Genomic DNA, 13,539 nt, shown 5'->3' with positions numbered 1-13,539 from the left:
CGAATCCTTCTATGTTGGAAAAACAAAACAAGAATTTGGAAAACGTGTAAACCAACACATCAACAGTATGGAGATGTGCAATTTTTATGTACCACTTGGCAGGCATGTGGCACATTTCCACAAAAACAAAATGCCTAATGTCACTTTTTCAGCACTGGAAAGGATACACATACCGTGTAGAGGGGGCGACTGCAACAAACACCTGCTACAAATGAAAATGAGATGGATAAGACGTCTCCAAGCCACAAAACCACCTGGTTTAAACGAAAACGAGAGTTTTCGCCCCTTTCTCGAAGGGTTTGCATCAGGAAAGACAGATTAACCAAACAAAACGCATTACTTTCTAAACAGTTGGGACCTACTGGCATAATCACTGCCTTCAGATATTCTTTCTCCTCCAGTGAGGTATCTGCCTCCCCCCCAATTGAGTTGATATGGCTTATGGCTATCCAATCCATAAAGATCCACCCATACTTCTCCCCTTGTGCGTTTCTTTTTCCTTCACAATTCATAGATTTTATTTTTCATTTTTTATCTTTTATCTCTCTTAACCACACACCTTCCAACTAGGAATGAGATACTTAAATTGTCTCTTGTAACAACCTAACGAGTCTCGTTAATTAGTCATATATACCCTATATATCCAATCCTGCTTAAACATGATCCAGAGACCATTCTGGATGACCGCCCCATCGAGATTTTCCCCCCCGATCCATCAGATTCACTGAGGCAAAGTCTTTATTACTGTTTATTCTGCTGTTTAATACTCATGCAATATTGTATTGTACCTTGCTTTGTATATGTTCATTTCCAAGACCCAAAACGGTCTTGATACACTATAAAGTTGAATATACCTTTTACAATAAGATATACTACCGAATGATTACAATTGCCTGCATGGTCTATAAGCTGTCAGCGCTGCAGATCGGCCCCCTCCCCTTCATCCCTGACAATCGCACCCAGCACGGGTAGCCCCTACGCATCATCGTAGGGGCTGTCCGGGACCCATCCAATCACCCACGGGGAAAGGAGGGCCCCTCCTCCCGTGCTGGCGGCCAATGAGCGTCTCTACTCCAGCGCCTGCGCGCGCATCCACTTGGCGCAGGCGCATTACAAGGTGCCACGTCACGCTCGAACGAACCCTCCGACGTGCAACAGTTCACTGCGCATGCGCGGAGGGCTTTAAAAGGCCGGGGATCAACGTCAAGTCCTCACTTCTCTCCAACCGAGGGAAGAGGACGGACGGACCTGCGTTAGCCGGAAGGATCACCTCACCTTTTCTTCAAAATGTAAGCTCCTTGGACCGCTTCACTGTCCAATAACTATGGGCACCAAAAGTCACTTTTTATTGTACAAACACTAGGAGGCTATACACCTCCATTGGGAAAAGTCACTCTTTATGTTACACCATATGCAATTTGAGGTAACATAGACTAATTCTCTAACCTAGATCAAACAACCTGAAAACAAGAGAGGGAAATTTATTCCCCGTGGAGGAAGTACTTTAACTCCTTCAGTAAATGTAAGTGGTTTTACCCATTCCACAGGACATAAAGATACTATGTGTTTTACACCTATTAACACCATCTCACCCATCCCAGGCAATATGCATAGCCTGATCCCGCTGCGTTTGCAACAGGATGAAGGGAGCCATGCGCAGTAACCGTCAGCTATATCCATGTAGGTAAAATTGCTCTCAATAATAATTTTTTGAAATTACACTTGACATGAATAAAGATCTAAACTATTCATATCATATATTATCTTCATAGACTGAAGTACAGAGTGACTCAACGCTTTGAGAAAGGCTCCAAGTGAGCCGAAACGCGTCAGCAATAGGATTCTCCTAAGGGACCAATGTCCCACTCAATATCTGTGGAAATCCTATCCAAAAGTCACTTTTTTCACCATTGTCACTGATTCATCTCTGAATCAACTTCTTTATTACTTCCTTCACACCGGGGTCTCTACCCCCAAGCACCTTGTTCACCTATATATGTTGTCTTTTCTACAATATATGGATTTACATTGTTGTAAATAAAATTTTGTTTTATTTTAAATGGAACATTATCTATCATATATTCATATACTTGTTTCTATATCTATGCACTTGCCCTTAAAGTCCCAATCCCTCTTGGCCTGAGGCACCAAAAAACCCCCTAATAGTCATTGCTGACCTCTCATTCTAAAAATGCTAGTTGGTTGGCTGTAATGACCTACTAGTTTGCTGCATTGGGTAGATGACTCGGAACAAGGGCTGAATTTTTGGGGGACATTTTTCTTGATTCACATACTTGTACCAGGGCAGAAATTAATAGGGGTTGATTTACTAAAGGCAAATAGACTGTGCACTTTTGCAAGTGTAGTTGCTCCAGATCCTCGTAGATTAGGTGAACTTTTCTTTACAAAGAATACCCAATCACATGTAAGGAAAAAAAATGACTTTTTGCTTGCACATGATTGGATGATGGCGGTCAGCAGAGCTCTCCCTTCAGTTACTGAGCTCTGGAGCAACTGCACTTGCAGAGTGCAATTGCACTTGCGAAAGTGTGTAGTCTATTTGCTTTTTTTTGCCTTTAGTACATCACCCTGATAGTGCTAAAATCTCAGTATAATATATAGCAGCCAGGTAACTGAAATTTTCAGAATGAGGGGTCAGCAATGACATTCTCCGCATGGGCCAATTTGCATTTTTGCAGAGCATTCTCTGATTGGATGAGGTGAAGATCATGACGTCACTACTCTGCTTCTCCAACCAGAGAACGCTTTGGATTTATTGAGAAAATGCAACGTCTTCCCTGAATGGTGCCCATGCCAAGTGAACAACCCCCCTGTGTTCAAAAGGCAGCAGGGCAGCCTCTCAGAGCGGGACTTGGAATCAAGTGAAGATCACTGTAGTAGTGGTGCCTACTACAGTGATTTCCATCTTCCATGGGGAAGCCACTGGAATAGCACATACATACTTACATTGGTTCATTGTTTTACACCATACCAATGTAACCATGCAAATCCTAAACTTCAGCTTTATGTTTTGGATAGAGTATTGAATGATTAGGTTCCCTGTATGGTTTTTATTTGCTGGGAGATTGGCCTACACTTTTTGGCCCAGAGCCATAACAGCAAGTAAGACGGGCTCTCCCCAATGTGTGGGAGCTTCCCCTCTTAGGCCTCATGCACACTGGGCATTTAGCCCCGACACACAAGGCTCTGGCATTTAACTGTGGCTGAAGGGCACAGGTGCACAATCCAGTCCCCCTGCTATGAAAGTCTGACAGCTGCTGTGGCTGGACGGGGCTGAGCGGTGCACCTAGTGGTATGTTTGTTAAGGGCGGTATGCGTCCAGGAACAAAATTCTAGAATGCAAGCAGTCTGTGTTCCGGGCGTTCATTCCTGGGCTCATGCTGCTCCAAACAGAAGTACTGCTGAATGCACCTCCCAGCCTTGTCCAGCCGCTTTCAGACTCTCAGAGTTTGACAGGCGGGGCTGCACAGTGCCTTGTGCCCTCCAGATGTAGCTAAACGCTAAGTGCAGTTGTCACCAGAACAGGTTATCCTTAGTGCCCATTCACACTACCGCGACTTGTCAGGCGACTGGTCAGCCTGACAAGTCGCGGCCCATGCAGTGCTACGGGAACCGTTCTAATAGGAGCGACTCAGGTCGCTCCGACTTAGAAATTAGTTCCTGTACTACTTCGGGTGACATCGGAGTGACTTGCATTGACTTTCATTATATGAAGTCTGTGCAAGTCGCGCCGAAGTCGCGGTGCACGCGACTTTACAGGTCGCCCCCGAAGTCGTGCCGCGGTAGTGTGAACCGGCACTTATGGTAAATTTCCCCTCACCCCCTGTTTCTTTGAAAGCTCAAACCTGTTAGAGTTTCCATCCCTTCCGAATTTATCCAGTGGGGACAGACAGGAATTAAATCCCAACAGAGGTTCTAGACGCTCACCAAAGCTGTGAAAAAGGTTGTTGTTTTACATACATTCTAAGGGGGACCTAAAGTCAGAAGAAAAGGTATTTTGAGTCCTTTGCTAGCAAAAATCAATGATAAATCATAAAATGCTAGGGGACAGTTCTATAAAGAGACAAAAAAAATAGAATTCAAGAAAGATTTAAAGAGGAAGTAAACCCTCCTCTACAACTTGTACCTATAGGTAAGCCTATGATAAGGCTTACCTATAGGTACTGTAAATATCTCCTAAACATGTACCGTTTAGGAGATATTTACCCGTTTAGGTGACGTCACTGGCGCATGCGCTCTGAAGGAACGGCCGCTTGTGCCGTTCCTTCAGAGTACCCGTGCCGTGACTGTCGGCTCTCGCGCGCGTGCGCGGGAGTGACGTCACCGCGGCTCCAGCCAATCAGATGGCCGGATGCCGCGATCCGTCGCCCGTCATAGAGGTGAGTGAGCGGCACAGCGGGGGCTTGTTCTAAGGTAAGTATTGCATAATGAGCTAGTATGCGATGCATACTAGCTCATTATGTCTTTCTCTTGCAGGGTGGAAAAAAAAAACTAGTTTACAACCTCTTTAAATATATTTTTTACAAAAGGTAGGAAAAAGACCTGAAAAAAAAAATTGAGTGTTCCATTATTTGATTTATTCCCTAAACAAACTTTTGGCAAATGCTTTAATTTATTACATGGAAATTAAATAGGGAACCTTCAACAACCACCTCATTAGATTTAATATATTTGATTAACAGTTTTCAAATAAAGCAATAAGAGTTTAATTGTAAGTGTTCGTAAAATGGAAATGAGAAAAGCTGATGGCTGCTACAAGACAAATTATGAAAAGAAGGAAAATTCTGCGGTGGAAGGTGAAGATTTTTGGCAATGAAAAATAAGGCTGCAGAAAAAAATATCTGAGATGAAATTGTAGAAAAAATGGCTATTTTGATCTGAAATGTTTAAGATTTTTTTTTAATTTAAATTTAAAACACAAGTGTGCAAATTTGTGTGAAGTACAAAAGTCAGCCAGTTTGAGATAGGCAGCGGGCACTTGTTGTAGCAAAGATATGTTTTCAATTTTAAGAATAAAAAATTCTAAAAATTCTTAAATTGGACCTCTATGCTGAATTTCATGCAAACAGTTAAACCTTAGATTGTAAGCTCCTTGACAGCAGGGAGTGGTGTTAATGTACAATTTGTAAAATGCTGTATAAATTGTTGGCACTTTGAGAAGCCTGAGAAGAAGGAATAAATATATATAATGAAACTGTTTTACCTGTCAAAGGAATTGCATATCTGTCCATCCTATCCTGAGATTTAAATAGTTGTCACATAACACAATCAGGTGGATGACACCGCTTATAGAAATGGAAATATTAATATGGATATAAAAATTGCCAAAAGATGGGCTTTAAGCCTCTAGAATGAGTTGGACACATGTCAGTGTGAAACAATATCAAAAAAAATGTTCAGTGGATCCCCCTGGCACCCAGGGATCATGCCCCTGGTCTTCTGAATAAAAGACAATTCCTATGATCAGTTTACTTCTATGCAGCTTAATTATGGTGCACAAGATAAGGTTTGGTGCAAATAGTGGCATTGTATTGAATCTGGAGGGCTTTTTGTGAGTTCACTTTCTTTGGTTTGGGATCCTTCTTAGCTAAGGACAAGGAAACTAACAGTAGGAAAGAGAAAATTGTCCAAATGGAGGGAAATTATATGGGGGCAAGAATATTAGATGCACCCCATTGTCATGGTATGCTACAGTTTAAGGACTGCATCATTCTAATCTGAGTGCCCCAGGTCTACTGGAAATCTAGCAACACCCTTGGATCAAATAAATATACAAAATGATGCAGTGCAACTTTACATTAAATACACTGCCTGGCCAAAAAAGAAAGTTGCCACTTGGAATTAACTAAGCAACTAACTAAACTAAGCATGCAGTAACTATCCTATTGGATAGTTACTGCATGTGCCCAAAGAATGAGGTCAACTGACTACCTGAATATACCGAATCAATGTTATACCATCAATGGGTTTATTTCTCCCCTGATGGCATGGGCATATAGCAAGGTGACAATGCCAGGTTTCATCGGGCTCAAATTGTAAAAGAGTGGTTCAGGGAGCATAAGACCTAATTTTCAAACATGGATTGGCCACCACAGAGTCCAGATTTTAACCCCATTGAAAATCTTTGAGATGCACTGTAGAAGATGTGCTCCCATCATCAATACAAGATCTTGGTAAAAATGATTGCAACACTGGACGGAACTAATACTTGTGACATTGCAGAGGCTTATCGAAACAATGCCACAGCGAATGAGTGCCGTAATCAAAGCCAACAAAATACTAGTGTGTGACCTTTTTTTTTGGTGGCGACTTTTTGTATATCATTTACATTTTTTTACATTATTATTACGTTATTTTTTAAATTCATTTAAAAAAAAAAAATCTGTGTTTCCAGCTACCAACATGTATATGCTTGCATGCATCTATTATGCCATGCGTGCATCCACCACCTGTTGAGATTAAATGCTCACCTCCATTTTTGACCTCTAGGGAAATAATAAGGTCAAAATGTGCTTTATGCCACCCTGGGGGCATTTATTAGGATTGGATATCAAGCGCACTGTTTATCTCCACCTCATACACTGCTCAGATATACTGTATGTATGGCAAAACAAAGAATAGGACCAACAGTACTCTCTGTATATACGGTAACATTTTATAATACTAAAGGATTAAAAAGCCATATTTAGAGCAAGTGCTATTAAAACCACATGAACAAAGTATATAGCTCAATTTCTGTCCCACCACTCCACATTCCTCAAAACAATATGACCACAGGATGATGTGACAGGTACGACTCCCCCTCTATACACGTCATGTCTATTTCAAAGGACTTCCTCAGTTAGCCGCAGTCCATCCATGCATACTTTCCCTAGTGCTAGTGCTTGTTATCAACTGATTTTGAACATATTTTCGTAAACTCTGTTATGAAACCTAAATCCTAGGCAAAGATCACATGATCTCTGACTCCCAGGAGTCAGGTATTGTGGTTATGGGGTTATTATAATGTCAGAGACCCTACATTTACCAGGGGTAATGTGGTTATTTCACATCACTAGACATTGTATAGACTGTCGTTTTCGGTCGGGCATACCCTACCTGCTAGACATTACATAGGATAGCAGGATCAGCAAGGAATGGCCAGGAATATAGGTAATGAGCAAATATGACTGCCTCCATGTACCTATATAATTAAAAGCTCTAAAACCAAACAATTGACTTATTGAACAGTTAATTGGAAACATGCAGACATCACTTGTAAGTGACTCAGTGGCCTACTGGATAGGGTGTCAGCCTCCAAAGCTGGAGATTGTGGGTTCAAGTCCTATCTAGGTAAGTGATGATTATCTTTACCTAAACAGTAACAAGAGCTTAAAGTGATTGTAAAGGAAACCTTTTTATTAAAAAAATTGCAAACGTGTCATACACACCTGCTCTGTGCAGTGGTTTTGCACAGAGCAGCCCCGATCCTCGTCTTCTTGGGTCCCCCGCCGGTGCTCTGGGTCCCTCCCCTTCCATAGCACGATGGTTGCTGTGGGGGCACACTTGCATGCTCGTTTCTGAGCCGGCTCTCTGCATCCATAAGACACAGAGAACGTGGTCCAGCTCAGCCCCTGCTCCCACCTCACTGGCAGCGATTAATGCTGCTTCATCTCAGCCAATCATAAGGGAGAGCCTCGGGGTCTCGTGCACATCACTAGTTCGAGATTGGGCTTAGGTAAGTATTGGGGGAGGAGGGAGCTGTACACTGAACATGAAGGTAAAACACCTTCAGCCTTCACAACCACTTTAAAACAGACTTCCACCTGAAGTAGTGGGTCAGCCAAACATAAGGTCATTTAAACATAAAAATATGTCTATCCTAAAAAAAAAATGTAAAACAAATTCTACCATCCCTCCAAATTAAAAAATAAATACCCTTGTTTCTTTTCTGCCGTTGCTGTGTTTTCCATCCGTCTTTAACATTAAGCCATTTTTGGACCTCACAAATATTTGAAAGGAGCATTTTGATGAAATATACATTTTCCTCTACAGTATCATTTTTTTTCTGACAGAAAACAGTAGAGCAAGAAAAAATATAAAAAAAAACCCTGGCTGTCAAAACATTTTTTTTAGTTCTCTTTTTTCCACTTGAAATGTGTAATTCGGTAAACACAAATCTCCTGAGCACTTGAGATACACAGCCTAAGCTCCCTATGCCGGCCAGAAGTGCAGGAAACAAATGCATATTTACAGTTGGATTGCAGACTCGCTAGAATTTTTATGCTTGTAATATGGAATTGTGAAATCCAGCAGCAGAGAGCTTGCTTTAGATGTCTTTGTGTGGTCACTGATCCCTTGCTGCATAAAAGAAGGTGCCAGGTGCTGGAAATAAAGAGAGTTAATCTACATAAACAAAATATCCAGAATGCAAGCACCAAAGAAGCTTATGAATACTTCATTTTTGTAAAGAATTCTGTCATCTAAATGCATAAAAAAAAAAAATTGCTTCCATCAAATCAGACACTGAGTTATGTTTAATGATGCCATTAGTGCCCAGTAAAATGCCTGGTTCCATTCCCTTTCAAAGTCAAAAGTGTCTTGTTTAAAGGCCAGTGGCATCTGAGCTCACCTGCTTTGGGTGTGCTCTCTTTAGCTAACCTATAGTGCTCTGAAAATCCTTTGTTGTCTATTAAATGTGTATTTGTAAAACAATAATTCTATATATAGTGGAAAAAAGGTATGAAACATCATCAAACAATAAAATTGAAAAAAAGGCTTTTCCAAACCCTAGCATCCATGTAAAATTCCATGTATGGAATCCATTTACCTGATAAAAGAGCGCAGCAGGGATCGTGACCTGATTTTCTATGCTGTCATTTTTCAGTACAGCCTGGTGACCTCGCTGCCCTAATTCTGGGATTGAACAGTGAAGAAGCAGCAGTAGAATGATGAGGTCATCTATTTCTCTCTCTCTCTCTCTCTTTCTCTCTCTCCTTCTGTTAGCACGTGCCTTGTCAGCACATGTACTCTTCAGGGCACCCAATTGGCTCCTTATGCTGCCCCTTCCTTTTCCAGTGCTGCCGTGCAAAGGATGAAAAGTGGTTGATACTAATATAAATTCACCTATCCTAGTTGCATTTAAACACATTTTTATTTTAGAGGATACATACCTGCATTCGGCTGTAAGGCTTCCCTGAGTACTTGAATGTATTCGGCCCTTATACATTGTAGTTTCAGACATGGAGACCAAGGAAGTGTTAGATGGATCCCATAAAAGAGTTCCAAGTACGTCACTTGACACTTGTGTTCATGGGATTTTAATATTTTTTTATTAAATTCTCAGCAGTTCTAAAGGCAACAATTCAAGAAGAACAAATTCTCTCAAGTACAAAGATCAGTACAAATGGTATCTATAAATATAGGTGCAAACATATTTCAAAAATAATAATGGGCAAGTTAATCCAAAAAAGTTATGACGCCCTAGAACTAATTGTCCACCAGATATGCATCTCTCTGACGTAGAATCTATAGGTGGAGTGAAAGACACAAGAGGCAATAACCATCATACAGATGAAAATAGAGGAGGATTTGCTCCCAAATAATGTTCTAGAGAAGGAAAGAGAAAATATTGACTATATCGGCAGAAAAGGGAAGTAGGGCTGCTTCAGGATTCGTCAATAGATAGATATTGGATCTATAAATTCCTTGTCTTGTCAAATTTCATGGGGGTGTTATGGAGGGTACAGGTGAGCCTATCATTACCATAATCCAATTAAACTCACTGTTGACCTATTCAAGCAGTACCAGAGGCTGCTTCCAATGTTTCACCATCATTATCCTAGCTGCTAAAGTCATTTACAAAATCAACCACCTAGAATTCTTTGAGACCTCAGGGGAATATTTCTGGAATAAAGACAATTCAGCAGATCTACAAATATGTACCCCTGTGACCGAATGGATGAGGCCAAAGATTCTGATCCAAAATCTGAGTACTTTATGGCATTGCCACCAGATGCAGTACATGGTCCCAAGTTGGCCACAATGCCTAAAACAGTTAGGTGAGGCTGTCAGGTGCATTTTTCATGGGCATGAGGTACCATCTTAGTAGCGTCTTATATTTAGATTCTATCAACAATGTGTTGACGGAGATTTTTGATAGATCCTTAGCGAATTTCCTGCCTTGATTTGGAGGTTGTGGAGAATATGTCTGTCTTTTGTGCAGGTTCATGTCAATGGTCGCTGTTGATGCTTGAGGAAGCCCATTTCTAGTTCCATGTTGGAAGCATCAGAACAGTTAGAGTAATATAGGCATACAAAATCCTGTGTAGCACTAGTGTTGCAAAGGTGCCTGTAAATTTGTGAGGTCCCAGGTCATGGAATTGAGGATAAATTGAACACTGATCCAATAAGATACAGATCGGGAGCTACCCCTTTAGTGCCATAATCCTAATATTACATAACAAAGAGAAAATGGATGGTACAACATAGGTTGTCCAAACATATATTGTGGCGGACTTTCAAGGCACACGCTGAGTAAGCACACTCATTACTTAAAATAATTACTTTTATTAAGAAAATTTAAAAAACACAAAGAAAATTATTTTGGTGAACATTGACATGAATATTGTTTCCTATACATTAAAAAAATAGTATACAGACATTGTTGACGGTTGGTGAGGGTTACAGTTGTTATACAAATCTGATAGGGTCAATGCGTTTTGCATTTACGCTTCCTCAGGACCTCAGAGGTTACCCAACTATCTGAGGTCCTGAGGAAGCGTAAATGCGAAACGCGTTGACCCTATCAGATTTGTATAACAACTGTAACCCTCACCAACCGTCAACAATGTCTGTATACTATTTTTTTAATGTATAGGAAACAATATTCATGTCAATGTTCACCAAAATAATTTTCTTTGTGTTTTTAAAATTTTCTTAATAAAAGTAATTATTTTAAGTAATGAGTGTGCTTACTCAGCGTGTGCCTTGAAAGTCCGCCACAATATATGTTTGGACAACCTATGTTGTACCATCCATTTTCTCTTTGTTACTGATCCAATAAGCTTGAGCCTTTTGGATATTTAATAACACATTTAATGATCAATATTCATTTCTTCAGATTAATGTGTAACACAAAATTCATTCACAGCTGGATCGAGAGGCACACAGCTGTGAAAGTGTGCTGGAATTTATAGAAGATCATGAGTACAAAGCATTATGTGTTTACAAAGTGCTTCCTGAACTCTCTGATGAATATTGGATCAATGCACGGAACATCAGGTTGAATATTTTATGAACTCCTCTGTGGATTGACCAAATATTCATGGCACTTTGCTAAATTTCACTTTTTTAACATAGATGCCATATAAATATTTTATAGCTTAGGCATTTTATATATGGATCTTGTCTTTATATTGTCTAGGTTGCATAATATTTAAAGTTTGGGATTGCCATCTTGTGTTTACTGAATATTGTGATCTTCATAATTCCCAATCGTTTTCTAGGTATATCTGGCTGCATTTAAAATATAAATCCAAAAAAGGATAAAAACTAAGGGTTAGTGGACAAAGTACATTTAAAATACTGTTTTAACATTGTGTTGTCTAACAATTCTGCTGTAAAATAGTCCTGCAAACATCATTTTAGTGTTGTTCTATGCCATGCCTTAAAGCTGAAACGTTGCCTCTGTGCAGGAAGAGCTTCCTTTATTAAGACCGACCACTGCTGCTTTCTCTCTTTCTTGTACCAGGCCATCGGTCTTGTATCCGCCCCCTCCTGTAGTAGGAGGAACTGTTGGGTTGTTCCCATAGTTCTGCTCTCTGCACAGGCAATGGCATTTGATGCACACTAAGGGGATTTAAATCCTTTGTGGCTATTAAAGGATATATATACATATATATATATATTTATATTTATATTAATAGGTAAATGCACTTTTTTGCCTGAGGTTCAAATTTAAAGCCTTATTTGCCGTCTTAGTTTAGTACTGTAATGCCTCATTTCCACTGAGCGGAATGGTTTGGGTCGGTACAGTTTGGAAGGGTTAGAATGGCCTATTCAGGTGACCGTTTCTACTGCAAGTTGGACCGCCAGGGGCTATGCAGGGTTTACACCAAACGTGGTGTTTGCTTTGCGCATTCGATTGACGTGAGTATTGACGTTTTCCCATCCGCCAATCAGTGGAATGTATTGTGTGACACCAATATCTCCGCCCTAACCGTACCATTTCCTACGGCCCTACATCTGAAGGAGGACCAGGAATGGTGAGGTTTGGTTTCGTTGTATGGGCCACTTTCATAATGGAAACACTCAAAATAGTGTACTGTACCGAACCGACCAGTACCAATCCGCTCAGTTGAAACGAGGTATAACTGTACTTTTTTCTGTTAAGTGGTTAAAATCCTTTAGCTGGCAGCACTAGAAGAGTCGGCCTGCTGCTCTCACACATATACAATGATCTAATCAACATACTACTCTGGAAGTGAAAATTATGTTTAATAGAACCGTATTTAGTGGGGGCCGGTTCTCCATAGGAGATCGGAGTCATTAGAGCTGTGTTCTGACTCTCATATGTGCTGGTAGCACACGGTTTTAAAGTTAGCTGATAGAAAAGTAAAAAAGAGACATTTTATTACTATATAAATGGTATAGCCTGGCTGCATTACAGTAATAAATTAGGAGGGTTCAGTAGGGCTTTAATAATTCATTACTTTATTACTTTAATAATTAATTTGCTTTGAATGGCCTGTAAGGACATGCTGGTTGCTCCACCATGGAATCATGCTTAATATTCCATGTCTTCTCTCTTACAGATTAGTAAGCAGCAACTGCAGACTGTTAAGGATCGTTTCCAAGCCTTCTTCAATGGAGAAACACAGATTGTGGCTGATGAGGCTTTCATGAATGCAGTACAGAGTTACTATGAGGTAAGAGGTCACATAAACTATATACAGCTGTGTCATTCAAGATTCTTTTTTTATCAGTCAACTTATCTTCTTAAGATAGTTTGTAGAACTACAAACTGTAGAATCACTACAGCTTCAATGGGAAATCTGGGGTTAAGAAATACATTTACGTTCACTTCTGTCTGCAAACTCATAACCTTTGCTATCATCTTTAAGGCCACTTTCACACTTGTGCGACCTAAAAGCTGCGCAATTTTGCCACAATTTTTTTGCCACAATTTTTTTGCCACAATTTTGACTGGACTTGAAGCAATGCCTGTGTAATCTTGAGGGCTATGGATCTCAAAACGCATTAAAGTCGTACCAAAGTAGTGCAGGGATAACTTTGAAGTCACTGCCCCTTAAGTCACACAGATATGAATGGGTACTCATTGGAAATCATGGCGTAAGACTTGTCATGCGACTTTGTAGCCCCAAGTCATAGGACAAGTTGCAAAAGTGTGAAAGGAGCCTTAGAGTATGTGACAGTGGGAACACATACAGCTTTATGGCATTTTTGGTGAAAAAAAAAAAATGTGATGAGGGAGAGGAACGCAAAAGATTGTCTGCCGTACTAATAAAGCTATGCTTC

The 13,539-nt window shown here is 40.4% G+C and overlaps 1 protein-coding gene across 7 annotated transcripts in view; it reads left to right on the top strand.

Annotated features, from left to right (window-relative positions):
- The window catches only part of CADPS (calcium dependent secretion activator), a 706,678-nt gene that overhangs the window by 201,305 nt on the left and 491,834 nt on the right, over positions 1-13,539 (top strand). For all 7 annotated transcript variants that reach the window (XM_082264950.1, XM_082264948.1, XM_082264947.1 and 4 more), the window contains exon 2: positions 12,816-12,929. In XM_082264950.1, the coding sequence (XP_082121076.1) occupies positions 12,816-12,929 (114 nt within the window). The remainder of the gene's footprint in view (positions 1-12,815; positions 12,930-13,539) is intronic.

The sequence above is a fragment of the Pelophylax lessonae genome (genome assembly GCF_965119305.1).
Source record: "Pelophylax lessonae genome assembly, chromosome: 8".
NCBI classification, from domain to species: domain Eukaryota; kingdom Metazoa; phylum Chordata; class Amphibia; order Anura; family Ranidae; genus Pelophylax; species Pelophylax lessonae.
The sequence above is the reverse complement of the archived record's forward strand: the minus strand, read 5'-3'. Positions and strand labels throughout refer to the sequence as shown.